Source organism: Panthera pardus, unplaced genomic scaffold, assembly GCF_024362965.1.
Source record: "Panthera pardus isolate Hobbes unplaced genomic scaffold, ASM2436296v1 HiC_scaffold_13, whole genome shotgun sequence".
NCBI lineage: Eukaryota > Metazoa > Chordata > Mammalia > Carnivora > Felidae > Panthera > Panthera pardus.
Genome location: NW_026526688.1, coordinates 184,383,880 through 184,409,093, shown reverse-complemented (window position 1 = coordinate 184,409,093; position 25,214 = coordinate 184,383,880). Strand labels below are relative to the sequence as shown.

Genomic DNA, 25,214 nt, shown 5'->3' with positions numbered 1-25,214 from the left:
ATGGCCATGTGGTGCCTTGGGGAGTGGGTCGGAACAAGAGCTTATCCACAATTACAGGAGAGAAGGCTGTGGGAAGGGACCCAGATGCTAGTACATGAGCACGTGGGGCTTGGGGACCTTCGCTTCCCGTTGTCCTGATTGTCTTAATGAAATAGGAATGTTCTGTCTGCAGCTGAAGGTAAGGGTGGGGAGGTGGTCTAGGAATAAAGGAAAAGCTGTGACCCGGTTGTCTAGTGGGAGGGTGAACAGGCGGCTAAACAGGCGGCTGCTGGTGGTGCTGAGGGCCCTTGGTTAGTGCTTATGAATGAGTGTGGAAGTGAGAGCCGTCCCCACGGCTGCAGGGTTTCTCTGCTGGGGTCAGCTGACAGTGCTGGGGCACGGAGCAGGTGAGCGGTCAGATTAGGTAGGCCCGGTGACTGAGGGGAAGCGACAGGGGAGCATGATTAAAATGAACCTTGAATATAAGCTGGTTTAGGAGGAAGCGGGGAGCTGGTGTGGGTGGGAGGCAGGATGAGAGGTGGTGGAACCAGTAGGCAGTGGTCTTCGTGAGACGGAGGTTGGGGTCCTGGAGAGAGGTCACTGGGAAGATAGGTGGCTGTTGGTGAGTGGCATGCTTCACATTGAGATTTAGAGGGTTCCAGTTGCCGGTGACGGTGTAGGCTGTGAACTGGGGAATAAATAGTCGAGGTGTGGTGGAGGACGTGACTGTTACCTGAACCATTGCATTGAATGCTTCATCATGGCAGTCCTAGTTTTTCCATCCAAAAGTGTTTTCTTAGTTCTTTAATCATTTTCAAAGCCGTGCTCTTGTTTTGTAGATGACATCTTTTCACATCCCTGTGGACCTTAATTAGATATTTTTAGAAGTGTGCTGTTCCCCTGAAGGATTTCCACTTCCTGGATTTGTCTTGGTCTCCGGTTGCGAGCTTTCTTCAAATACCTGATGCTCAATTTCCTCCTCTTGATTCATGAGGCAGTTTAAAGCGCGTGGAAGGTCTGTACGCAGGGGCAACAGAAAGCCGGCCTGAGTGCGGAGCGCGAAGCTGGCTGTGGCCGCCAGCGCTCGCACAGAGCCACCTCCACTCTTCCTGGCTTATTCGGGTTCTTGGAAGAACCCCATTCGTTTGTTGTGGACCTGACATGTCCAGGGTCTGAGAGTCCCTGGGACTCTGCGGGGTGGATCGCTCCTTTCCGGGGTCCTCTGCATGGATTCTCTAAAATGCAGCCGCCTCTGCTGAGCCTCATCAGTCATGTGCCCTTTCTGACACTTCTGAAATTGATTTCTTTTCTGCCGTCCTCTTTGTTTTCGTGAGTTTATAACGCACCCCTCCCCACCGATCCATTACCATGTTAGTGGGGTTTTAGAAGGTAGAGGTTGTAGACACTTGTGCTAAGAATACAAAACGAGAGGAGAAATGACTTTGCTTTTCCTGTGTGTTGATTATTTTTTGGCTCACCATATTTACGGAGAGTAAATATGAAATATCAAGCTTTCTGTGATCACTTTTCAATATGAACGAAAGGCAGTTCATTTTACTTCTTGATCCCTTGGATGAAGTAGCATTATTATTTTAGGTGATAGGTGGGGAAATTGAGGCAATGAGAACTTTGATGTTAGCCTGTAACAGCAGGGATTGCCCGCAGTTGGGGTCAGAGTATTGATTGGGAAAGGCAGAAAGGAACTTTTCTTTCTTTTTTCATTTTTGCCACAGGAGCGTTTTGATTACATTGCTTGGTCCCATAAACGTGGCAGTCTGTTTTACTGTATAGAGATAGGTTAATGATGCTGACCCACGTCTCAGTAGTATTATGGAACTTCTTGCTTGGAAGGGACTTCGAGACTTGGGAATGAATAATGCATATTACTTAGAGTAGTTATCTTGTAGATGTGGACTTACAGAGATTTTTTTAGAAGTGATACCCATGTCCTTATTTAGAAGCCTTTTGATCAAGACAAAGATGGCTTCCACCTATAACATTGGAATTTGAGGGGTGCATTTGTGTAAAGCTCAAGGAAATTCAGTTTTTGGAGATCAGTTACTGTAAGCATCAAAAATGCTTCCAACTTCCAAAAATAATGTCCACTGATACCAGAGGTAGTGACATAGTACAAATAGGTAATAATGGTTTTTTCTGTTGGCGTTGATGTTTTTTCTTCATACTGACCAGTGAGTATTTTTTTTAACTGAGAATAATGCTGAAAGTGTTTTTTTTCTGACTTCTTTTATTTGCAAAGTTGGAAAAGGATTTCATACTTGACTGAATGCTGGGAAAGACTATTACACAGTTTGTGGCAAGGCTGTTATAACCAGTCAGAATCTGAGCTATTTGCCTTATTTTTGAAAAGAACCAGGATTTGCTCTCCTGAAGCTTTCTTTTTAGGTATGTGTTTGATTTATAATATCTTTTCTAAAGGCTTGGATGTCCTCCAGATAGGATAAAATAGAATGGTAAGGGTTATTGTATCCCACAACAATTGAACAGTGGTACATGAACCCTGTATAATAATTTTATTTCTGATTTGTTTTTTTTATCTTTTCAGAGTTATAGATAGTAGTATGAAAAACTTCAAAGCTTTTTTCCGCTGGCTTTATGTGGGTAAGTTAATTGAATGAAACATTACTTTAATGCTTCTTTAAAAATTGTGGGAGTATCAATTTAGAATATTTAAGTTACTCTAGTAAAATGTCCAGTAACTGTAAGAGAGAATGGTATAAATGAACCGTCTTCTACCCTTCACTGGTTCACCAGCTTTCAGCACATGGCCAGTCTTATTTCCTCTGCACACCCACCCGGCCCCAGCTCCCGGCAGATGTAACTTAGAGCTTTGATGGTTTCGCACTCACTGATGATTAACCTTTTTTTTTTTTTTTTCTAATCTTGTAATGTCTGCTTAGGTTAAAATAACATATGTGGATCTCTACTATGTACTAGGCACTGTTTGGAGTTAGATTTTTTTTTAAAGAAAGGGGGGAAAAAAACAAAGACTAGCCTCTGTCCTTGAGTAGCTTGTTTCCTGTTTTATTCCTGATCTTGTTTCTAGATCTGTGCTGTCCATTATCATAGCCAATAGCCCCCTGTGGCTCTTTAAATTACTTGGAATTATATAAATTATATGTTCAAGTTCTGTAGTCATGCTGTCCACATTTGAAGTACTCAGTAGTCATACATTGTTAGTGCTTATCATGTTGAACAGCACCGGACTAGAAAATTTCCACTGTCCTTCCTATCAGACGCTAATGCCCTAGCTAAATAGAATGCAGACCATTGGTAGCCTTTCTTTGTATCTCCACAGTATCTCTTTTCATTTGCAGGTAGTTAACCGGTATTTATTGACTTGACATTAAGTGTTTTAATGCTTACTCTACAGTGTATTTTATGTAGGTCCATTTGTACTATTTTTGTGACCCCTCTTAATATCTTTGAAATAATCCAGCATACATTCCCTTCCAACATAGGCAAAATTTAGTTATAAATGGGGTTTATCTGAGTTTGTTAAAACTCTAAAGGGTAAATAAAATAGAAAGTCAATTATCTGTAATGTGCTCATATCTTTTAAACAAATGTCTGACTCTTCAATTCAGATATCTTATAAACAGACTTGTATTTGTCAGCCTAATATAATTGCATTTATGGAAAAAAGAATGTGATCTACAGATGTTGGCATTTAAAATTCTTTATTTTTTTCCTCAAAGCTGTACCAACGCTAGCCAGAATGGGGAGCCAGAGTGTTTATCAGGCCAGCCTGTTTAATATCAGAGATGTTAATTAGAATGAGTTACAATGTTAAAACTGAATGGGATCTTAGAAATGACTTTCTTTTACAGATGAGGTTGGGTTTTACTTATAATTGTTGGGGTACTTTAGGCAGTTTATGTTCCTACTGCATGTCCTAATTCTCATAAGAAGCCTGATTAGAGGAGAAATGAATTACTGCTTAGTCCTCCCCATTAGAGCAGGGCATTGTAGAAGGCACACTGGACTGGAGAACTGGAGACCTGATTTTTTTTTTTTTTTAATTTTTTAATTTTTTTAATGTTTCTTTTTTGAGAGAGAGACAGCACAAGTGGGGTAGGGGCAGAGAGAGAGGGAGACACAGAATCTGAAGCAGGTTCTGGGCTCTGAGCTGTCGGCACAGAGTCCGATGTGGGGCTCAAACTCACAAACCGTGAGATTGTGACCTAAGCCAAAGTCGGATGCCCAACCGACTGAGCCACCCAGGAGCCCCAGAGACCTGCTTATATTATAATCTCGGCTCTGCCACTGGTTAGGATGCTGTGCATCCTTGGTTTGCTCTTTTGTAAAATGTAACCTCCGTGAAGGCAGGAACGTCTTTTATACTGATATCTTCCTAGCACCCATAGTAATTTTTGGGTGAGTAAATGAATGAGTGAATGGAACTAGATTATGTCTTGTTTTTTAGATAATTTAGAAGTTTGAAGTAACTAAGAACAGTTTCTAAAATAATCTGTATTTGCAGAATCACATCCAGCATTCTTATTCCTGACCAAAAGCAATTAAGAGGGATGTTCAAACAGTCTGTAAAAGCACATGCGGCATACTCCTTGACTTAGGTGGACAAAATAAAAAAACACAGCCCTCTGAAAGGACAATATGAATCAACCACAGATTAATTAAAGTATATAAATATACGTAAATGTATGTATATGCACGTAAATCTTAGTGCAAATGTTTTTGTGTAACAGAAAACCCAAGGGAAAGAAACATGTTTGTTGGGTATTCTAAGGCTTTTGGAGGCAAGACGTGCTTGCAGATTTTATGAGAAGAAATATCATATGTTAGAAGAGGATTCCCTGCACAGTCTTCACACAAGGCAGCAGTCAGATTGGCCTGTCTGGAGTGGCAGTGGGTTGAGTTGAAGGAGAAAATAAAAAATAATAGTTCAGGATCATGAGACCAGCCATTTTGAACCTGAAAATACAAATCAAGTTTAAATTCTTCACGCATTAGTTTTTAGAAGAAAAGTGAGTTTTCCTTGGTGATTTTCCTTGTTGAATATTGAGGATTTAGTCCAGTGAAACACATTTTGTCTTTGAAATGTATCTATAGTTATGTCTGTAGTTTTCCTTTAAAGACAGTTTTTTAACTTCTGTTTTCAGCGATGTTGAGAATGACAGAAGACCACGTGCTTCCGGAGCTGAATAAGGTAGTTCGTGGTAGTACGTTTTCCAGTGTGTTAATGTTGCTCTGGTTGAGCTCAGCTTTGCTGGTCACCTTGGTATTCTTACATGGTTACTAGTTTACAAGATGTGAGGCTATCGATGCTAAATATATCTTAGTAAGCCTTTTTTTTTTTTTTTTTTTAAGAAGTTTGTTTTTTCATCTCTCAAAATGCCTTTAACTGTGGCTGTCTAATTTTATAGTTCTCATATTTGTATAAAACTTTATAATTTGTATTATGTAGGGTGCTTGTATTCTTTCACTTCCTTAGGTCTTGAATGCCTTTTTATTTTCCTGGGAAATCTAGTACTTTAGATATTACTACCTATGTTGATGTCTGGTAAACAGTAGTTTCTCTTTATAAGGATTGAGACAGGTGGCAATGGAATTTACTTTAAGAAAAATCTTTCAGACCAGGGCCAAATTCCCACCTGATTTTTGCAGTTCACTCATTCTCTCCTCTGTCCAAGTTCTCATGCAGGTAGATTTAGGTCGTTTGGGTCCTGAAAAAATGGAGAACATTAAAATGAACCTCAGTGGACTAGATGAATGCAGGATCGCCATTCTTAGACTCTGACAAGAAGTAGATCTTTTACGCTGTGGGTGACTGGCCTTGCAAACCAGGGAGGTCCACGTTAGCTGTTTCTCTGATATTACTCTTACCTTTATTTGAGGAGATAAAGTGTGTTGACTGTTGGGGGGACCTCAGCGTGTTAATTTTTGAGGGCTGAAATGGAGGCAGGGTCACTGTAAGAAGTAGAGGCCGACCCCGAGGCATCAGCTCTTAGCTCAGGTTGAGGTTGCTTATCTGGGTCACAGTCTCCTCTCCCAAAGCAGGCACCCCGCACACCAGTCTCAGCACAATAATAAATCACTAAACAGTAAATACTAAGTAAATTACTAGATAAATTAGTATTTTATTTCTAAAATAATAAAGAACTTTAGGCCGTAAGAATTCTGTAGCTGTTGGGTTAGCTGATTGGAAAATGGATTTAAATGTTTAATGACTTGTTTGTCAGAGCTTCAAGATTTCATATTCTCACAGTTGCATAATCTTTTGGATTTATATTGATATTTCTTTGAAGGAACTTTGCCTCTTCATACCATAGCTTTTAGTAGATATTACATTACATGATACAAGATATTGGGAAGCTTTATCTTAATTTGTTTTTCTTTTTGTTCCTTTTTGGTTTTGATAGATGACTCAAAAAGATATTACATTTGTTGCTGAATTTCTTACTGAACATTTCAATGAGGTAGGAAATTGGTATTTGTATAATGTTTTTTTTTTAATAATTGCAATAAACCTGGGTGATAGAAGTAATTAACATTTAATCCAATTTAATTGACATTCTTAGCGGTTGTGCTGTTTATAAACTATTGCACTAATTAATGGCAGTACTCACCTTAGAGCCTGTAAATTCAACTTTTGTTTGTGTGTTGTACAATCCGTAAAAGAAAAGAATAGCTGCCTCTAATAGCTCTCTTAAAAAATAAGGGTTTTGGTTAAGTTTAAGAATATTTTTGGGGTGCTTGAGTGGCTCAGTTGGTTAAGTGTCCAACTTTGGCTCAGGTCATGGTCTTGTAGTTCGTGATTTTGAGCCCCATATAGGGCTCTGTGCTGACAGCTCAGAGCCCGGAGCCTGCTTCGGATTCTGTGTCTCCCTCTCTCTCTGCCCCTTCCTTGTTTGCGCTCTGTCTCTATTTATTTAAAAATAAATAAACATTAATAATTTTTTTTAAAAAGAATTTTTTCTTTTTCTTTTGTGAGTTGATGTGAGAGTTAAATTATGCTTATTCTTTCTAGGCTCCAGACCTTTATAATCGAAAAGGAAAATACTTTAACGTTGAAAAAGTTGGTCAGGTATGGGCTTTTGATTGAACTTAGTTATTACTTTTTAAAAAAATTATTAAAAGCTAATGTTAAAACTTTAGCAGTGTTAGTCTTTGTTATCCAGAGTTTCTAGAAAATAATACAATGCCAACTTGGATAGCAGCCCTGTTCTGATGGTAAAGTAACCGAAGAGTAGCAGTTTTTATAAACTTTTTGATCTTATAACTCTTTTACATTCTTAATAGAAGACCCCAAAGAGATTTTGCTAATATGGGTTATGTTTATCAATGGTAGATATAATTAGGTATTAGGAATTAAACAGAATACAAAATTGTTTAAAAGTAACAGTAATTCCACTTACCATTACGTATTAATATAAATACTTTTAATGAAAAATAAATTTTACAAAACAGTTTAGAGTGGCATTGTTTTGTAGATGTAATAGAATGCAGGTTCTCATAGCTGTTTCTTTAGTGTGTTGTGATGAGTTTTTTTGGTTAATGTGTGTAAAGAAAATCTGGCCTCACATAGGTGTTAGAAAGGGAGGAGTATTGTAATAGCTTTTCTAGATAATTATGGATGTTTTTTGATATTCAACCAAGTCTTGCTAAGAGATAGTATCTTAAAGGTTAGCTTTAACGTGGAATCTAAAATTGCATCAGTGAACTTTTCCTACTCTGATACATTAAAATCCATTCATCTGTCTTGTGCTTTGAGTGGATCGTTCACTAGTGCATGATTTTATAATATCATGTGTTGGTCATTTGGAAAACACTGGTTCGCTGAGTTGTGCAGATCTTCCAAATGCTGACGCCTTTCTCCACGCAGTATCTAAAAGTCAGGTTTTATGAATATCAGCGCCAGTTTCATCAGATGATCTTCAAGTGCTACGGCTGTCAAGCACACGGTGGCAGACACAGATTTTCCAAAATTCTAATTTTTGCATGAATATTTAAATGTTATCATTGGCAATAAATACTGCCAGTTATTCTGCTTACAGTGACAGGCTTACTTTATTTTCAAGAAAGTATCCACCAAATACCCATGTATGAATCATCATAGCCTATCTGCCAGTCATTCTTTCAAGGAAGAAAGGAATCCCATTAACAGCAACAAAGCGCCTGGCTTCATTCACAGCTAAGACAATTTCTTAAATGCTTTCCCTTGTGGTAACCATTGTACTTTGGTATCAGTGAAAGTGCTTTATGTATACTTCCCAATTCTGTAACACAGAATATTAAAAAGATCTGTACTCAAGGGTTGAGATCTAACTAAATCAATAATTTTAATAGCTTCATTAAATACTAATGGGAACCGTCAGTACGTGGCAAAAAGGAATACAGTGACCACTCGTGTGGTTCAAGGCCACCACCATGACTCCTGGCACCAGCAGTTTTCCCCACCTGTGCTTTTGACCATCCGTGCAAATGTCAACACAGTTGAAAGGGCAAATAACATTTTGCTACTACAAAAATAGTATCAGCCTCACTGACCCTTAAGGCATCTTTGGGACTTCCAGGGGTCCGTCCACCATCCTTCCCTGTGAAGTACTGCCCTAGAGTAGATTGACAGGTGATACTTCTAAAATTAATTTGTAATGTACACGTGCACACACACGTATAGATGATTTAAATGTACTTCATGAAAATGGAACACAAAATTTAAATTCAGTTTACGGTCCCTGAATCTGTAGTGTTCTAATCTTTCAGTAGTTTGTAGTTTGTTTAGTGTCTTGGCATTTAGCAGATTTTGGTCACTTCACTTGGAATAATACCAATGTGATGGAACCACTTACTAAACAGAATGATGTTAAGGCGTGCCTGGGTGGCTCAGTCTGTTAAGCATCTGACTTCTGCTCAGGTCATGATCTCACGGCTCATGGGTTTGAGCCCCGTGTCGGGCTCTGTGCTGACAGCTCGGAGCCTGGAGCCTCCTTCGGATTCTGTGTCTCCCTCTCTCTCTGCCCCTCCCCAGCTCACACTCTGTCTCTCTTTCAAAAATAAACAAACATTAAAAAAATAATGTTAACTGTATAAAGTTTTTGAAGCCTGCTTCTTTGGTTTACGACATTTAAAATTTTAATTCTGTGTTTCTAGTACTTGAAAGATGAAGATGATGATCTTGTGTCACCTCCTAACACAGAAGGAAACCAGTGGTATGATTTTCTTCAAAATAGCAACCACCTTAAAGGTATTTAGTGAACCTAGTAGAATTTGGCCATGTTTATACTTAATTTGAGACCAGTGTATTAGCTATGAGTGTTGCTGAACAGCTGTTGAATATGTATCTCAGTTCTTTAGATCTTTTGTGTCTATTGTAGTTGATTAGAGAAACAGCAGAATAGCAAACAGTATGATGTTCCCATGATAGAAAACACCCTGATATTAACTGTGATGTAGTAAGATTATTTATTCTCAGGTATTCTTTATATTATCTGTTTTGTACCATATAGAAACTAGGATATTGGGAAGAAAATTATAGAGCCTGCTAGTGAGAGCAGTCTTTTTCTGATTCCAATTTGTTAATTGCTGAAAGCATAATGATGCTTAACTGCTCTTCTGAGGTTGTAGGTTCTTGGTGTACGTGTGCCTTTCATACTCTAGGATCTTAAGATGTTGATATAGTAAAACTATCCAGCATTATTAGGGATGAAAACAAAATAGCAACCATTAAATGTCAGAACTTCACTATTTTACATGACAGTATTTGAAGCAGTATTTTTTTTGCTTTCTCTAAGAGTAATGTGATCACAGTCTATCAGTTTCTTAGATCTCTAGGCTGATAGCCACATATGTGTATTTCCTCCTTTAATCCTCACAGAACCTAGGGGGTAGGTACCTGTTATCCCCATTTACTGTCGAGGAGACTGAAGGTCAGAGAAGGCCCAAGATCACACAAGCTACCGTGCAGTGGAGCCAGGGTTCTGCTGACTTCAAAACCTAAGTTTTTCACTCGACTCAGGACTAATCTCTGCCACTTGTGTCTGGTTGCTGTTTATCTGAATCAATGAATGAATGAATGAGGATGGATGGGGGAAGGAGAGAATTCTTTGAGGCCCAGAACTCTGCTTATTGTTCTTTTGTTTTAACTCTAGAAGTCCAAATTCTTTTTCAGAGCAGGACATATTTTGTATTGCTTGAGATACATTGATGTCAGTTAGTTATCGAATGGAGGGAGAATAAAGGTACGGCCAACTCATCTCTTTGCTGTGTTTAATCAGGTGGCCCCCCCAGCCTGAGGAGCGCTGATGGCAATGTGCCGGCCGGGGTGGCATCTGGGCCCTGTCACTAGAGTGGGCTAATGCTGGTTCTGGAAACTCTGATGGGCTAAAAATGGGCCCTACCCTTTTTGTCTTGACATCTGTGACTGAACAGGAAGGCCTAATCTTAGCTACAGGCCTCATGTTTAACCAAGATGCACTTCAGTATTACTGACTCCATCTCCTAAATGCTCGAGGTTTTGCTGGTATGTGATTTGGGACAAGCTCGTTAATTCTCCAGTTTCTTAGTCTAGTGTGAAGAAATACCCGCTATTATTATGGAACTATTAAAACTTTAAGGAAACTTCTTTCTAGCACTTTGCAAAAATTACGTGCTAAGTGCTCTATAGAGGTGCTTTCTCAGGGTCCATGAGAGTCAGTGTTGTGTTGGAATCTGCTCTACGACTTCTTAGGAATGTGGCTGAGGGCGAATTGTCCAACCTCTTTGTACCCCAGTTTTCCCGTCAGTAAAATGAGGATGATAGTAGTGCCTCCCTCAAAATCTGTCGTGAAGATTAACTAAATGTAGATAAAGCAGTTTGTGCCGGCACATGGCTCATAAGCAGCCAGTGTGCTCGCAGCTGAGCTGTTTTTACTCAAAACACTTCTGACACCGGGGCGCCTGGATGGCTCAGTTGGTTAAGCATCTGGTTCTTGATTTTGGCTCAGGGCCTGATCTCACCTGTTGGTGGGATCGAGCCCCGTGTCGGGCTCTGCGCTGACAGTGGGGAACCTGCTTGGGATTCTCTATCTCCCTCTCTCTCTGCCCTTCCCTGTCTCTCTCTCTGTCTCTCACAAAAATAAATAAACTTAAAAAAAAAACAAAACAAAACCTGACAAAATGGGAGCTTTTTCTCTCCTGAGACCAGTTCTCAGGTCAACTGGGTGCCCGATGTCATCAGTTCTCCAGGTTGCCCACATTTCTGTTGCTCCCCCTCTACCACCACCTTCAGGTTGATAATTTGCTAAAATGGCTCATGAAACTCAAGCACTTTACTTAGATTTACTGGTTTACTGTAAAGATACAACTCGGAACAGCCAAGTGGAAGAGATGCGTAGGGCAGGGTATGGGGGAGGGGCTCAGAACTTCCCTGCCTGCTCTGGGCATGCCACCCTCCCAGCACCGGGAAGCCCTCTGAAGCCCACTGGTTGGGTTTTGTATGGGGGTTTCATTATGCAGGCATGCTTGATTAAATCATTGGTTGTTGGTGATTGAATTCCACTCCAGCTTCTCTCCTGCCCTGGAAGTCGGGGGATGGAGCTGAAAAGTCCAGACTTCTCATCAGAGCTTGGTCTTTCTGGTGACCAGTCCTCATCCTGAAGCTTTCCTAGGGATCTACCCACAGTCGTCTCATTACAACAGAAGATGTTCCTATCACCCTTATCACTCAGGAAATTCTCAGGGTTTTGGAGCTCTGTGCCAGGAACCAGGGACAAAGACCAAATGTCTTTCTCTGCTCCCACAGCATCTGTTACCTGTGGGGAGCTTATAATGTTGACCTGATTAAAGCTCACTTTGTCCAGCATAGCTGGGACAGGAGATGCTGCAGGTGAGGGAGAAGCCCGCAGAACTCAGTAGAAGAGTGCAGGCCTGGGAGGCAGAGGGTTTGATTTACAGGTCTAGATTGTTAGTCATTTCCACACTGGGCAATTGCCCAGATCTTCTCTGTGCCTCATTTTTTAGTCTGTAAGTTGGAGAGTGAGATGCTTACTTTGCACAGCTGCTGTGAGCAGTAGGAAGAACAGATACAAAGGACCGGAGCGTAGTTGGTATCCATAAACGCTGAATCATACAGGACTGTCTCCTGGTAAAGTAGCCTTTTGAAAAGTAAAGAGCGTATTTACACAGCACTAGTTTCTTGTCTCCTGTTTCTGTTTTTAAGTATTATACTCTTCCAGAACAGTGCTGGACTGTTGTCACCCCATTGTGGCAAAGAGTAGAGAAGAACAAACTTTATTATATGTCTTTTGGTTCCCAAATGATCCCCTCCTCATACCCAGTGGAAGCATACTATTTGATTTTGGTAGGGAAAACAGAATAAAGAATACCAAGCTGCTAGGACTTGGATTGTAGTTAAGTGCGGTGGTTTTTAGGGGGGTACTTAGGGGTGGCAGCAGGCGATGATGAAAGGCAGAAGGCCATACTCGTTTCCAGTGAGGTGGGTGTGAAGGATAATGAAAGGGCCAGGGAGATTTCCACTGCCCCATAAGCTGCGCGGGCTGGCTCTGACGAGATTGTTTTCTCCTAATCATTTGGTTTGCTATAGCTTTGTGTTTTTGTTTTTGTTTTTCTTTCTCTTTTTGTTTGAAACCAGAAAGTCCTTTGCTGTTTCCATATTATCCTCGAAAATCATTGCATTTTGTGAAAAGGCGGATGGAGAACATTATTGACCTATGCTTGCAAAAACCAGCAGTAAGTTTGAAAGAAATGCATGTCTTTGAGTAGGAATGAGAATATCTACCGTATGTGGCTCACTTATGCAAACGATCATGGTTATTAAGGTGAGCCACGTGAAAATGCTGATAGTCAACTTCTGGCTAACAAAAATGGCAGTTTCATATGGTTTACCCTAACGTTTCCTTTTATTGTTAGTTCCTTACATAAATTAAAAGTAACAAATACAGGGTTACTGAAAGGGTTGGCATCATTATTATTTGTTCCCAGAACAAACTTTCTTCCTTCCTTCCTTCCTTCCTTCCTTCCTTCCTTCCTTCCTTTCTTTCTTTCTTTCTTTTTTAACGTTTATTTATTTTTTGAGAGACAGAGAGAGACAGAGCATGAGCAGGGGAGGGGCAGAGAGAGAGAGAGAGGGAGTCACAGAATCCGAAGCAGGCTGCAGGCTCCAAGCTGTCAGCACAGAGCCTGACGCAGGGCTTGAACTCACGAGCACTGAGATCATGACCTGAGAGGAAGTTGGAGTTTAACTGACTGAGCCGCCCAGGCGCCCCCAGAACAAACTTCTTATAAACAGTCTTAGTTATGGGACTTTTGTGTTTCCAGCTGACTCCTGCAGGAGGGAGGATGGGTGTTCTGAGACGCGGGGCTGGGGTGGGGGTTCTTAGCCTTCCATGCACTTCTCTCCAACATCCTTTTCAGCTCAGAATTTCTGCTCTCTCTTTTCCTTACTGTTAACGACTGTCATTGAAGTTGCCTGTGAGAAAGCTTTGTGATCTAGATGGTTTTTTACTAGATTTGAACAGCGATGGTCAGGTACTTTGTGTAGAGTATCTGTGTGTGTGTGTATGTACATGCTTTAATTGTGTTTTTAAATCTGTTTTTATTTAGGATGTAATTGGAAAATCGATGAATCAAGCAATCTGTATTCCATTATATAGGGATGCTAGAAGGTAATTCTGTTTCCTTTTTGGATGGTAAAATTCAGCGGCCAATTTAATTTTTTCTTACCTTTTCTTCTTTTGTTTTAGTGAGGACTGTACACGCAGATTGTTCAAATTTCCTTTTCTGTAAGTGTGTTTCTCCCCATCTCATATGAACAATGCAGTTTTGTTCTCTCAGTGATAGCTAAATATCATGTTTTGATATTAATTTTTTTTCCTTAGGTGGAATAATAAAACCTCAAATCTACATTATCTTCTTTTTACAATTTTAGAAGATTCACTTTATAAAATGTGCATCTTAAGGAGACATACTGATATTTCCCAGTAAGTATTAATCTAAAGTTTGAATTAGATAAGATTGTATTTTTTAAAAAATTTTTTAATGTTTATTCATTTTTGAGAGAGAGAAACTGAGTGGGGGAGGGGCAGGGAGAGAGTGAGATACAGAATCTGAAGCAGGCTCCAGTCTCTGAGCTGTCAGCACAGAGTCCAATGTGGGACTCGAACTCACGGACTGTGAGATGATGACCTGAGCCTAGGTCGAACGCTTAACTGAGCCACCCAGGTGCCCCTATTATTTTTAATAGTAAAACGTACAGTGTTCCTTCCCTACATTTTGAGGTTTAGTTAAGCCACCTTCTGACTTTAGGCTTGTCACTGAACTGTCCTTAGTCTTAGTTTTCACATCATTAAGATGATAATGCCAAATCAGGAAGCTATGTGATCCCTTCTGATTCTGGGTTATTAATTTTATACAGGTATAGCTATGACATGTAGGATTTCTTTAGGGTTAAGAAAAATACAACAGCAGAGCACTCAGGATTGTATCTCATGAATGTGTAGCAGTTCAAAACTGTGTTTTTGGTTCCTTATAGAAAGGATTTTTACCTCAGGCTAAGTTTGCCTTGCATTAAACAAGAGGCCTTGCCTGTAGAGACTTCTTTTGAGAATCTGAAATGAAGATTCTAAAAAAAATAAATCATATACAGAATACCATTAGTATCTCAAATAGCTTTTTTTAAAGTTTATTTTGAGAGAGAGAGAGACAGCACGAGTGGGGGAGGGGCAAAGAGTGGGAGACAGACTCCCAAGCAGTCTCCATACTATGAGCACAGAGCCCTCGAACTCACGAAACCATGAGATCATGACCTGAGCCGAAACCAAGAGTCGGACACTTAATCAATTGAGCCACCCATGCGCCCCTCAAATGGTTTTTAATCTGAATTTGAAGGAAGTTTTTTGAGGCCAAGATGAGGCCAAAGAGAAATAATTTGGTTGTTCCAAGTGCCCTTAATTTTTTAAGGTCTCTAGCTACTTTAGTGACTGAGATTTTATTTTTATTTATTTATTTATTAACGTTTTTTATTTATTTTTGGGACAGAGAGAGACAGACAGAGCATGAACGGGGGAGGGGCAGAGAGAGGGAGACACAGAATCGGAAACAGGCTCCAGGCTCGGAGCCATCAGCCCAGAGCCCGACGCGGGGCTCGAACTCACGGACCGCGAGATCGTGACCTGGCTGAAGTCGGACGCTTAACCGACTGCGCCACCCAGGCGCCCCGAGTGACTAAGATTTTAAACCAAGTTGTCGTTTTGACGTAGGTTTGTCTATTTAGGCATTTAAATTAGTTGTCAGTGTTGAAGAGTGAACATAATGGTATTTTGGTCTGGGGCTTGCTGTTCAGGTAAATATACTAACGCTGACAATCCTGTTCTTTCAAGCATTTAGATTATTGGCTATCCGGGTTTTTCCATAGTCTTTTTTTTTTCCTCCTTCTTTCTTCAAGATCTGTAACTAATGGACTGATTGCTGTTAAATTTGGGAGCTTCACCTACGCCACAACTGAAAAAGTGAGAAGAAGGTAAATCTTGAATCTTGTTTGGATGAGATTGTATATATATATGTACGATATGTGTGTATGCTTAATAAATGCAATTTTAGAAATACGGTTAGACTCAGTTACAGTGTTGATACCGTCCTTAGGAGGCCTTTGTAACTTGCAGCGTAGGGGACAGGATTGCTTATGTGTGTTATGCTTTGATTTGACTTAACAATTGAATGGAACGTATAATTGAATGGAATGTATAAATTCCTGCCCTACAGGAATTTATACAGCTGTGGTTTCCTGTAATTAATACTTCTGTGCTCCCCTGGCTGTTAAGAAAGGGTGGTCGTTCCAAGGGGTATATGGCTGGAGTTCTTGTTACAACCAATAGTAATGTGAGGTGGTGTCGTTCTCACTATTCTGGGAGGTCCTTAGGATATAAAAGGGTAACGTTACCAAAGTCACCCCTGAGTGTGTGGAATGAACACTAATCATAGGCCAGTCTTTTTCTCGTTCTCTTTTCCTTACATAAAAGGAGTTTTTAATGATGACGTCTTTGAAGTTGTTGTGACTTTTCCTGTGTGAGTCTTATTTTTACTTTTCAGTCTAGTTAGCCCAGTTTCTTTACTCAGTATACCGGCGAGGTGCCATTCATAGAATTTCCACAGGCTGAAGTCCTAACTCTTGATTCCAAGAGTTTTTTGGAACTGTGAAGCGACCTCACCCTCACAGACTTTTCTTTTTTCATGATGACCTGTTTTTAGGGCCTGGTTGTATTTGTGAATACGGTACAATAGATAACTGAGTTGAGTGCAAACTAATGATATATTTTAGTATATGTGCTGCCGAAGCGAGCACTAACGATATATTTTAAATGTAATTAAATAGAATGTCACTGGGTTTTTGTTTCATGAATGTTTTTGTGTTGTACCAGTAGCATGTTATGTGTACAGTATTTTCTCAATAGTCCGGATCGTCTCTGACATAAAAGAATGTGCTTTACTTGTAGCACCTACAGTTGTTTAGATGCACAGTTTTATGACGACGAAACCGTAACGGTAGTTCTTAAAGACACAGTGGGGCGCGAAGGAAGAGACAGACTCTTGGTCCAGTTGCCGTTGTCTTCAGTGTATAACGGTGAGGATTCGGCAGAATATCAGTTCACTGGGGATTACTCGACAAGGTAACCACCTCCTTAGTAAGAGTATCTCTCTGTCATGACAGTTAAATGTTTTTTAATGTGTGTCGCACATTTTAGTACCTTAGGTATGGTAGACAGTGGTTACTAGGAACAGTGGTAAAGTCAGCTGAGCAGAAGTACTATATTTTATTTAAGAAAACACGGACTTCGGCAACTCTCCTACCCTTTTGCTTTACTGATAAATCAAGAAGCATTTGCTAACATAAGGTGGGGAATTACCTGGAGTGGAGAATAGGATTTCTGTTAGTTCTGTTTTCAAGCATAGCATTAATCTCAGGTGATAGTAGAATTAATTATTTTAGATTTGCTCTTAGTGTCTTCCTACCAGAATTAGGACCTCGGTAGCCACATGGAGGGTACACAACCAATTCCAGAGATGGTTTTAGTTTTCTTAGATTTAAGTGAGTAGATCCCTCCTCTAATTTAAAAATGTGTCCATTTGCTTTCCTTGAAAAGGGATCAAAAACCGTAGTACGATGACATTCTGGCTACTTGGAATGGCGGAATTTTCCTAGAAGATAGTATCATAGCTTTTTCGATCGTGGCTGATAGAATTCTATTGGAAATGGGAGTATTGGTAGAAATGAAACCCATGGTGGATCCTGTTACTACCCCTTGTAAACCAGGGAGAAGATCCCCTTTTCATTCCTGGGTTGGTTTCTTTCCCCTTCCCAGGCTAGATGAACAGCGTAGTGCTATTCCCACACGTACCATGCATTTTGAGAAGCATTGGAGGTTACTGGAAAGTATGAAAGCACAGTACGTTGCTGGGAATGGTTTTCGCAAAGTATCCTGTGTGGTAAGTATTTACAGATTGTTTACGGACTCAGTAACAGGAAGAAGTGACTTTGGATCTATGAGGTCCTTTCAGAAAGTGTAAACATTTTGTGATGTATTGCTTTTATTGATTATGAGCGTGTTGTGGTCTTAGCTGTGTACCTTTCTTGTTCTGAGAAGTCTTACTGAGTAATAACAATTGTAGATGTTATTTATTTATTTATTTATTTATTTATTTAAGTAATCGCTACACCCAAAGTGGGGCTTACACGTATGTCCCCGAGACCAAGAATCGCATGCTCTTCTACCCGAGCTAGCCAGGAACCCCTGGCTTTTAATTATCATGACATTGTCACTGTTATATGTAGAGATCCTTTTGCAGCAAATGAGGCTGAGTTTAGTGGTTTTGTTGTAAATCAATGAAAAATAACTTTCGTATAAGACCATTCTTCAGATTTCTGATTTCTTATGTATCACGTATTAGTTAAGCCATTAATTTAAAAACTCTTGAACCTTTTCTTCTCCAGTTGAGCTCAAATCTCCGTCATGTAAGAGTATTTGAAATGGACATAGATGATGAATGGGAGCTTGATGAGTCTTCAGATGAAGAGGAGGAGGCCAGTAATAAGCCTGTGAAGGTAAAGGAGGAAGTGCTTTCAGAGTCGGAGGCAGAGAACCAGCCAGCCAGTGCTGCTTTAGCTCCAGAGATCGTCATCAAGGTGGAAAAACTTGACCCTGAGCTGGACCCCTAATCTAGCTTGCCATTATTTTGTACATTCTCATTATGTCAGGAAGGACATGGGAGATGGACTAAGATGTTTTGGACCACTCTTAATTTTCTTTGTGTAACAAAGAAATAAACCATAGATTATATTTTTCCTTATTCTGCTTCATCTTCTCTTAGTGGTGTAGTCACTATGATAGACTTTCTTCTTGCTGAGATTTCTTTTTAATACTGTGTGCAGAATTCATGTTTAAAGTAAAGGTAAATTGAACGGGAAGAGAATTTCAGTCTTTTCTGTTAAAAGATAGGTACTAGAAATCATTCCTATATCAAGAAGAAATTAAATTTAAACAATCAAAATGTAGATTACATTTATTCCTGTTTTTTCCATCTTCTTCTTTCTAGTTTATTCCAGGTCTCCAGAATACTTTCAAAATTATGTTTTCAAAGTAAATTACACTGCTTTACTGTAATGCTAAACAAGCCAGAAGATGGATACTCCCTTTACGATCTAAATAGCAAAAACACTGGTTGGCGCCGACGTGATTATCTTCTCATTTTGTTGCCATATTTGAGCTCTGAATTCTTTGAATTGGCAGCATTTAGATGTGTCTTTTTCCTCTGTTTAGAATTGGTCAAGGACACACAGTGGCTTTCTGTGTAACGCCTTGGGAATGCTAGAAATGTGGATCAGCTAAACCTAACTTCACGTTGGTGCAGATGAGCTGTTAATTTCCTGATGCTCATTCCTAAAGTTGAGTGGTATTGTCATGTGGCTTTCAAAGAATTTCTATTTTATATATGAATTGTAGTATCAGTTCACCAATAAATGAAAAGAATGACTTTTTAAAGCTTTAAATATCTTTGGGTAGGAAAATATACTATAATCAGAGGAGTGGGTAACTGCAGGGTTTTGTGTCATTTGTCTGTTTCTTTAAATAGTAGCTGTTACACTTGGATTGTAGGTACATCATGCTTTAGATACTCCAGGTACCTCAGTTGGTCTGGTCTGTGTTGGTTTAAAGAGAAAACTGAAGAGAAGCCACTATTGTGTGCGTGAGCTTGGAATTCAGAGCTGTGATCTTCAGGAGACCGACTGCTAGCATACAGCCTTGCACGTAGCAGGCCTTGAACATGATTAATATATAATTTACGTAAATGCTGATTGGTGGTTGGTCAGTTTCACGGCATAATGCAGAGTGTCTTGAATTAACTTTTATAAGCAAGAAAGGTAATCTGTCAGATGACATTACAGCTTGTTAGAATGAGTTACAGTTTCACAATGAGCAACCAGTTCTTTATTAGACAGTAATCTGCCCCCATGTGACTTCAGTGTGAAATTTATAAAGATTTTTGGATACGTGCACATTTGCTTCCTGCAGTTCCAGCCTAGGGATAAATCGAAACCAAGACTCCCAGACTCTGCCTTCATCCTGAACCAAGAATCAGTACTGTTGGTGTATAAGCTATCCCATAATGTCAAGTTAAATTAATATGTATCATCCTTAATCTTAGGAGAATTGTTTTTTCATTAATTCTTTCATTAATTCATTAATTATTTTAATGCATATGGCAAATATTTAGGAACTAGATTTGTATGATATCAAAGTGTAGAAAGTTTTGAACTGATACCTGAATTCCTTTTTAAGGTTTAATAAGTAGAATGCAGAAATCTGTTTAAGTTTAGATATAAGCTATGATTTCCACACCATTGGACACTTTGCTTTTAATGTTTAGGAAGAATTTGACTATTGTAGACTATCATTTTATTTCCAGTTTATTTAACAGCAGATGCTAAATTTGAGTTTTGAATTTAGTGAGTAACCAGCAAAGTGGGCTGTGGAGGACCTTGGGCAGTGGACTTTTCCAGATGCAGGCTGTGTGTGGAGCTCTGGGCCCTGACCTTCATACAGTGGGCATAAGCGAGTACCTGTCTAAAGGTTTGAGGGCTAAATGGGTGTTTGTAGAGCGTTGTGGTTGGTACCTGAGACACCTGATGAAGATTAGCACTTACTGTAATTCCCGCTTCTCTTTTCCAGGATAAAATGTGTTGATTTTTTAGAAATTTAAATAGCCTTTGTTTTTTCTTTTTCTTGTTTTTCTTCTTCTTCTTCTTCTTCTTCTTCTTCTTCTTCTTCTTCTTCTTCTTCTTCTTCTTTTTCTTCTTCTTCTTCTTCTTCTTTTCTTGGTGCCTGACTTAATGGGACTGTGACAATAGTTTTCCTCTAATTCTCTGGCTTTGTTTTTTTTTTTTTTTTTTTCATTCTTGATTTTTTTTTTTTCCAAAACAAAAATTTTACACTTATCAAAATGCTAAAATATTTTATCTTTATTCAAAGCATTTGAATTTAAATGTGAAGAAAACTGTTATGTTCTAGTATAACCTTGGGTTATATGACACCATAAACCTTGGGTTTATGACACCATAAACTAGGGAATCTCTCTTAGAAAGATACCTGAGTTAATCTAAATACTTCCCATTCTTATGGAAATCCAGCAAGCAAACATGTGCTAAATACTTCTGGAGAATGCTGTTATTGAAATCATGGGTTGCATGAATTCTCTGGACAGATCAGTTTCTTTGGCACCTGTTGAAGTTGTGGCAATTATTATAGACTGATTGCACTTATTAGAATATACATTTGTCCAACGTATCATTTTTAGTTCTCGCTGAGCAGAGAGATGGTACTTAGAATTATACTAAGTCAAGATCACAAAAACCTTACAGCATGAGAGTAAGGATTATGTTAAAGCAGAAAATAGTGTTTGAACTCTTAGGAATTGTCAGTTCAGAAATTCTCAATTGTTCAAGGGTTAGTTCTATGAAAATGAATTGTTAATATGTGGGTAATCAATGTTTTTCACTTTCTGAGCTCACTAGAACAGGATTTTCCATGAAGCAGATATCACCACATCAAAATTGCCTGGGCCGTTGATTAAATATGCAAATTTATGCCACCTAATTTTATGCCCACTAAAGCTGAGAACGTTTATATTGTGTGGAGGCTATTTTTTAGTGATCAATGCTTATCATTTTTCAATTAAAAGCAGTTCCCTGGGGCGCCTGGGTGGGTCAGTCTGTAAAGCGGCCCACTTCCGCTCAGGTCACGATCTCACGGTTTGTGAGTTCGAGCCCTGCGTCGAGCTCTGTGCTGACAGCTCAGAGCCTAGAGCCTGCTTCAGATTCTGTGTCTCCCCTCTCTCTGCCCCTCCCATGCACACTCTGTCTGTCTCTGTCTCTCAATAGTAAATAAACATTAAAAAAAAAAAAAAAAAGTGCTCCATTAGGTGCATTGAAAACCGTATTTTTTCCCTTACAAATGACCCTGATGCGAATTTTACATGCAACATGTGCCCAGTTACGTAGGTGTGTTTAAATGATGGTGGGCCTAATTGTACCCTGAGTCTGTGCACTGGAGCATGTAGAACTGGATCCAGTAAGGCCACATTTTAACCTTAAGCTCATGGTCAGCTGAGTGGTAGACGCTGAGGTGGGTCTGTATGGGCCAGCCAGGTTGGTTAACAGGCCATTAGGACTCATAAATGTCACCTTTGCTCTGGTGCGTGCAGTCCGACTGAGCACACAGCACCCTGAGACACTGGGCGTAGTGATGATAAATGCATCCTGCGTCATGACTAAATGATATGGTGTTTACTGACTTGGCGGATGTTTTAAGTGTGAAAGCAAGGAGACCGGTTTGTAATTCACGCATCCTGCCCTTCCAACTTCCGGTGTTCTCGTATCCTCCCAACCAGATTGGAAACTTCAGGAAGCCTTTGTGTTTTTTTTGTTTTAATTTATTTTGAGAGAGAGAGAGCATCTCAAGCAGGCTCCGCACTGTCAGCACGGAGCCTGACGTGGGGCTCGAACCCACGAATTGTGAGCTCATGACCTGAGAGGAAATCAAGGGTCGGACACTTAACCGACTGAGCCACCCAGACGCCCCAGGAAGTGTTTTGATTCACTCCTGTATTCCTCATTCCTGTTGCACAGTGACCGTTATTGTTTTAATTTGTATGTTTTCCACTTTCAGGCATTAGAGCTGGGTCTTTAGGAGCCCAGCTACGTACTATAAATTGGTATCCGCGACTGTAAATGTGTTAAATGATGCTGCAAAATCTATTAACGTTGATAACGTGTTCCTTACCTTTTTCCCTTCCACCACTGTGTCCTGCCCACGGCTGCGGGAAGAGGTGTGAAGGATAAGTGTATGTACATACGATGTGGTTTGTTCTCTTAGGCTGTAACGCCAAGATCTCCGAGTAGCAGAGTGGACATGGAAGGGGGCAAAGACCGTTGTCGTGGGGTCGTACGGGGTATAGAGCCCATTTCCCCCCTGCTGCAGGAGGAGCCGTCAGAGGAGACTTGGAAAGAGTAGCCCCGGAGGCAGGAGGAGACCCAGGTGACGGGTTTAATGGAAACCCAGTCAGGGGAGCCGTCAGTCACGTCAAATGCTGCCGAGAAGTGAGTGGAGGAAGTGAGTGATGAGGATTAGCTCTTACGTCTGAAAAATTGAGGCAGTGGTGGTTGCCGTTGGGACAACTTTCAGCCTTGTTAGCATGTTCTCCAAGACTCTGCCCCTGCAGTCCTCTCAAGGCTTCCCCCTGGCAGACTGGCTTTCTTTCCTTTTCTTGGAAGAACCGAATTCTTTCTACCCCAGGGCTTTGGAATGCGCTGTTTGCCAGGAATGCCCTTCCCTGACGTTTCACAGGCTTAATTCTCTTTCTCACTTCCTAAAGCCCACTGTTATTTTAGGAGTCTCTACCCCTCCCCTTCATGCCACTTGCCACAGTTAGCACTTATGTCCTAACTGGGTGCTTATTTTATTGCCTAAATTAGATTACAAACCCTGTAACAGAGACCGTGCCCATTTTGTTTACCTCCCTACACCCAGTGCCTGCTGTAGTGCCTAGCATGCAGTAGGTGCTCAAGAAATACTTGATCGGATTACCGAACATGCTGACATACAGCAGAGTAGACACTGGTTTGAGGGTATGAAAGAGAAATTATCCTGAAGTTTGAACATTACAGTGCGTTGAATTCGTTCACAAATTTGTTGTGCCCCCAAATTTGCAAACTGACCAACAGATTACATTCCTCACGATAGAAACTTATTATTGTTGGTCCAGCCCGTGCCTGCTGAAAGTGACAATGAGCAGTCTTCCTCGAGCCACCCCCTCTATCCAGAGACTGGTGACCTTACACCTAGATTTCCCAGTCGGGATTCTGAGTTTTCAGCCTCCATATCATTTTTAGGCCTTTGTTTTTGTGACTTTCAGAAATGATGGGTTTAAAAGATGACTTGTAGTTAAAAAAAGACTTCAGTCGTGATGCCAACAGAAATGGGTTCCAAGGGTGGAGGGTGGTGGCGGGAGCCCGGTGGGAGTGGGTGTGTGGAGCGGGTGTGAGTTGAGGAAGTGGGGGGCCGCCGATGGGGGCAACGTGTGAAGAATTTCGCTGCAAGAGTAGGAGGGGGCATGGATGGCATCAGGAGCTTTTTAAAAAAAGATGATGATAGGAAGGCATATTTATACATCCACAGCAGTGATGCACGGAACGGGGAGAAACTGACCGTTTCTCGAGAAAAGAGAAGCGTGAGTGCAAGTGAAATCCTTGAGAAGGCAAAAAGAGCGTGAGACCCGGTGACCGAAGGAAGGCCCAGCGTTGGGCTGGAGCACAGTGTCCCTTGCATCCTAATAGGAGCCTGTGGGGACACGGGCGGCTGGTGCAGTTTCCCCTGTGAACTAGGGGTCATGGTCTCCGGAGAGTGACAAGCAGTGACTTCCCCCCACTCGCTGGGAAAGCGGGGGTGTCGAGGGTGCCCTGGAGACATGTGGTGTCAGTTTAAAGTGAGTCCACTTACTGGGATCATTTTCTCTCGCTGGAGCATTGGTTTTTTGGGGTTTTTGCCAAGCCATTACAAGCAGGCAGGGAAGGGGAGGGGGTGGGGAAGTAGTAACACAGTGACAGGGTCAGTGGATTGGAAGGTGGAGGATTGTGGGATTTTGGAACCAGAAGACAGGCAATGGCTGGCGAGGGCTGTTTGCAGTCACTATGCCAGAGGTGGCGAAGCTGACACCTGTCCTGTATGCCTGCCTGTGGTGCTGGTGGCCGCTACTGGGAAAGGAGGGAACCCCTGGAGCTAGGGGGTCAAGAACAGAGTGTCCAGCCAGGGTTCTGGATGGCTCGCGCGCGTGGCTGTTAAAGTCACCAAACGATGGCAGCAGTGATGGTGGAGAAGGTGAGAGGGCGTGGGCGCTGAGGTCACCTATGAATGAGGAGACGTGGCCAAGCAATGAATGATAGTAGCAAGGGTGACAGAGGAGAACAGGAAGCTGTGTGTATGTGCTTTGAAAGGAAAGGGTGCCTTGGGTGGCTCAGTTGGTTGAGTGTCCAACTTGATTTTGGCTCAGGTCACGTTCTCCCAGTTCGTGAGATTGAGCCCTACGTTGGGCTCCGTGCTGACCGCACTGAGCCTGCCTGGGATTCTCACTCTCTCCCTTTCTGTGTGTTCCTTCCTCCACTCATGTGCATGCTCTCTCTCTCTCTCAAAAATAAATAAGTAAAAACATTAAAAATTAAAATTAAAAAAAGGCCTGGAGGGAGTCAGCGACTGACTCACCGTCACCTGGTAGGTAGTGAGGCCGAAGTTCAAACCTGGGCAGGCTGAGGCCACGCCATGCTCCTAAAGCCCCGGGCAACTGCGAGGAGCTTGAAACAGATACCCATGCTTCTAGGGATACGGTGCAGAATAAAATACTAAACCAGCACGGAGGCATGGATAGTGTTTGTAATTCCTGTATCAGCCGTAAGTTAGTACTTCTTTCGTCTGGGCCACCCAGTAAAGGCTGTAATGAATATGGAGGTCTGCTTTGATTTGATTTTGAAGCTGGACGCAGCAGCCCTCCCTGTTGGCTTTGGGAGGTGGTGTCTAGGGCTGCTGTCTGGCCTAATCATGCCTTTTTTTTTTTTTTAATCCAAGTTAGTTAATGTATAGTGTAATAATGATTTCAGGAATAGAATTTAGTGATTCATCACTTACGTATACCACCCAGTGCTCATCCCAACAAGT

The 25,214-nt window shown here is 41.0% G+C and overlaps 1 protein-coding gene across 2 annotated transcripts in view; it reads left to right on the top strand.

Moving 5' to 3' along the window:
* Nucleotides 1–18,300, top strand: part of ANAPC4 (anaphase promoting complex subunit 4) — a 33,686-nt gene extending 15,386 nt beyond the window's left edge. The window contains exons 16-28 of one of the 2 annotated variants that reach the window (XM_019453576.2): nucleotides 2,543–2,598; nucleotides 5,121–5,167; nucleotides 6,381–6,437; nucleotides 6,989–7,045; nucleotides 9,112–9,205; nucleotides 12,590–12,687; nucleotides 13,561–13,622; nucleotides 13,701–13,739; nucleotides 13,836–13,937; nucleotides 15,401–15,475; nucleotides 16,449–16,622; nucleotides 17,316–17,439; nucleotides 17,945–18,300. In XM_019453576.2, coding sequence (XP_019309121.1) covers nucleotides 2,543–2,598; nucleotides 5,121–5,167; nucleotides 6,381–6,437; nucleotides 6,989–7,045; nucleotides 9,112–9,205; nucleotides 12,590–12,687; nucleotides 13,561–13,622; nucleotides 13,701–13,739; nucleotides 13,836–13,937; nucleotides 15,401–15,475; nucleotides 16,449–16,622; nucleotides 17,316–17,439; nucleotides 17,945–18,169 — 1,210 coding nt within the window. In that variant the 3' untranslated portion in view covers nucleotides 18,170–18,300. Of the gene's footprint in view, nucleotides 1–2,542; nucleotides 2,599–5,120; nucleotides 5,171–6,380; nucleotides 6,438–6,988; nucleotides 7,046–9,111; nucleotides 9,206–12,589; nucleotides 12,688–13,560; nucleotides 13,623–13,700; nucleotides 13,740–13,835; nucleotides 13,938–15,400; nucleotides 15,476–16,448; nucleotides 16,623–17,315; nucleotides 17,440–17,944 lie in introns of both variants that reach the window. The other variant, XM_019453575.2, reaches the window with a different exon arrangement.
* Nucleotides 18,301–25,214: the final 6,914 nt, after the last annotated feature.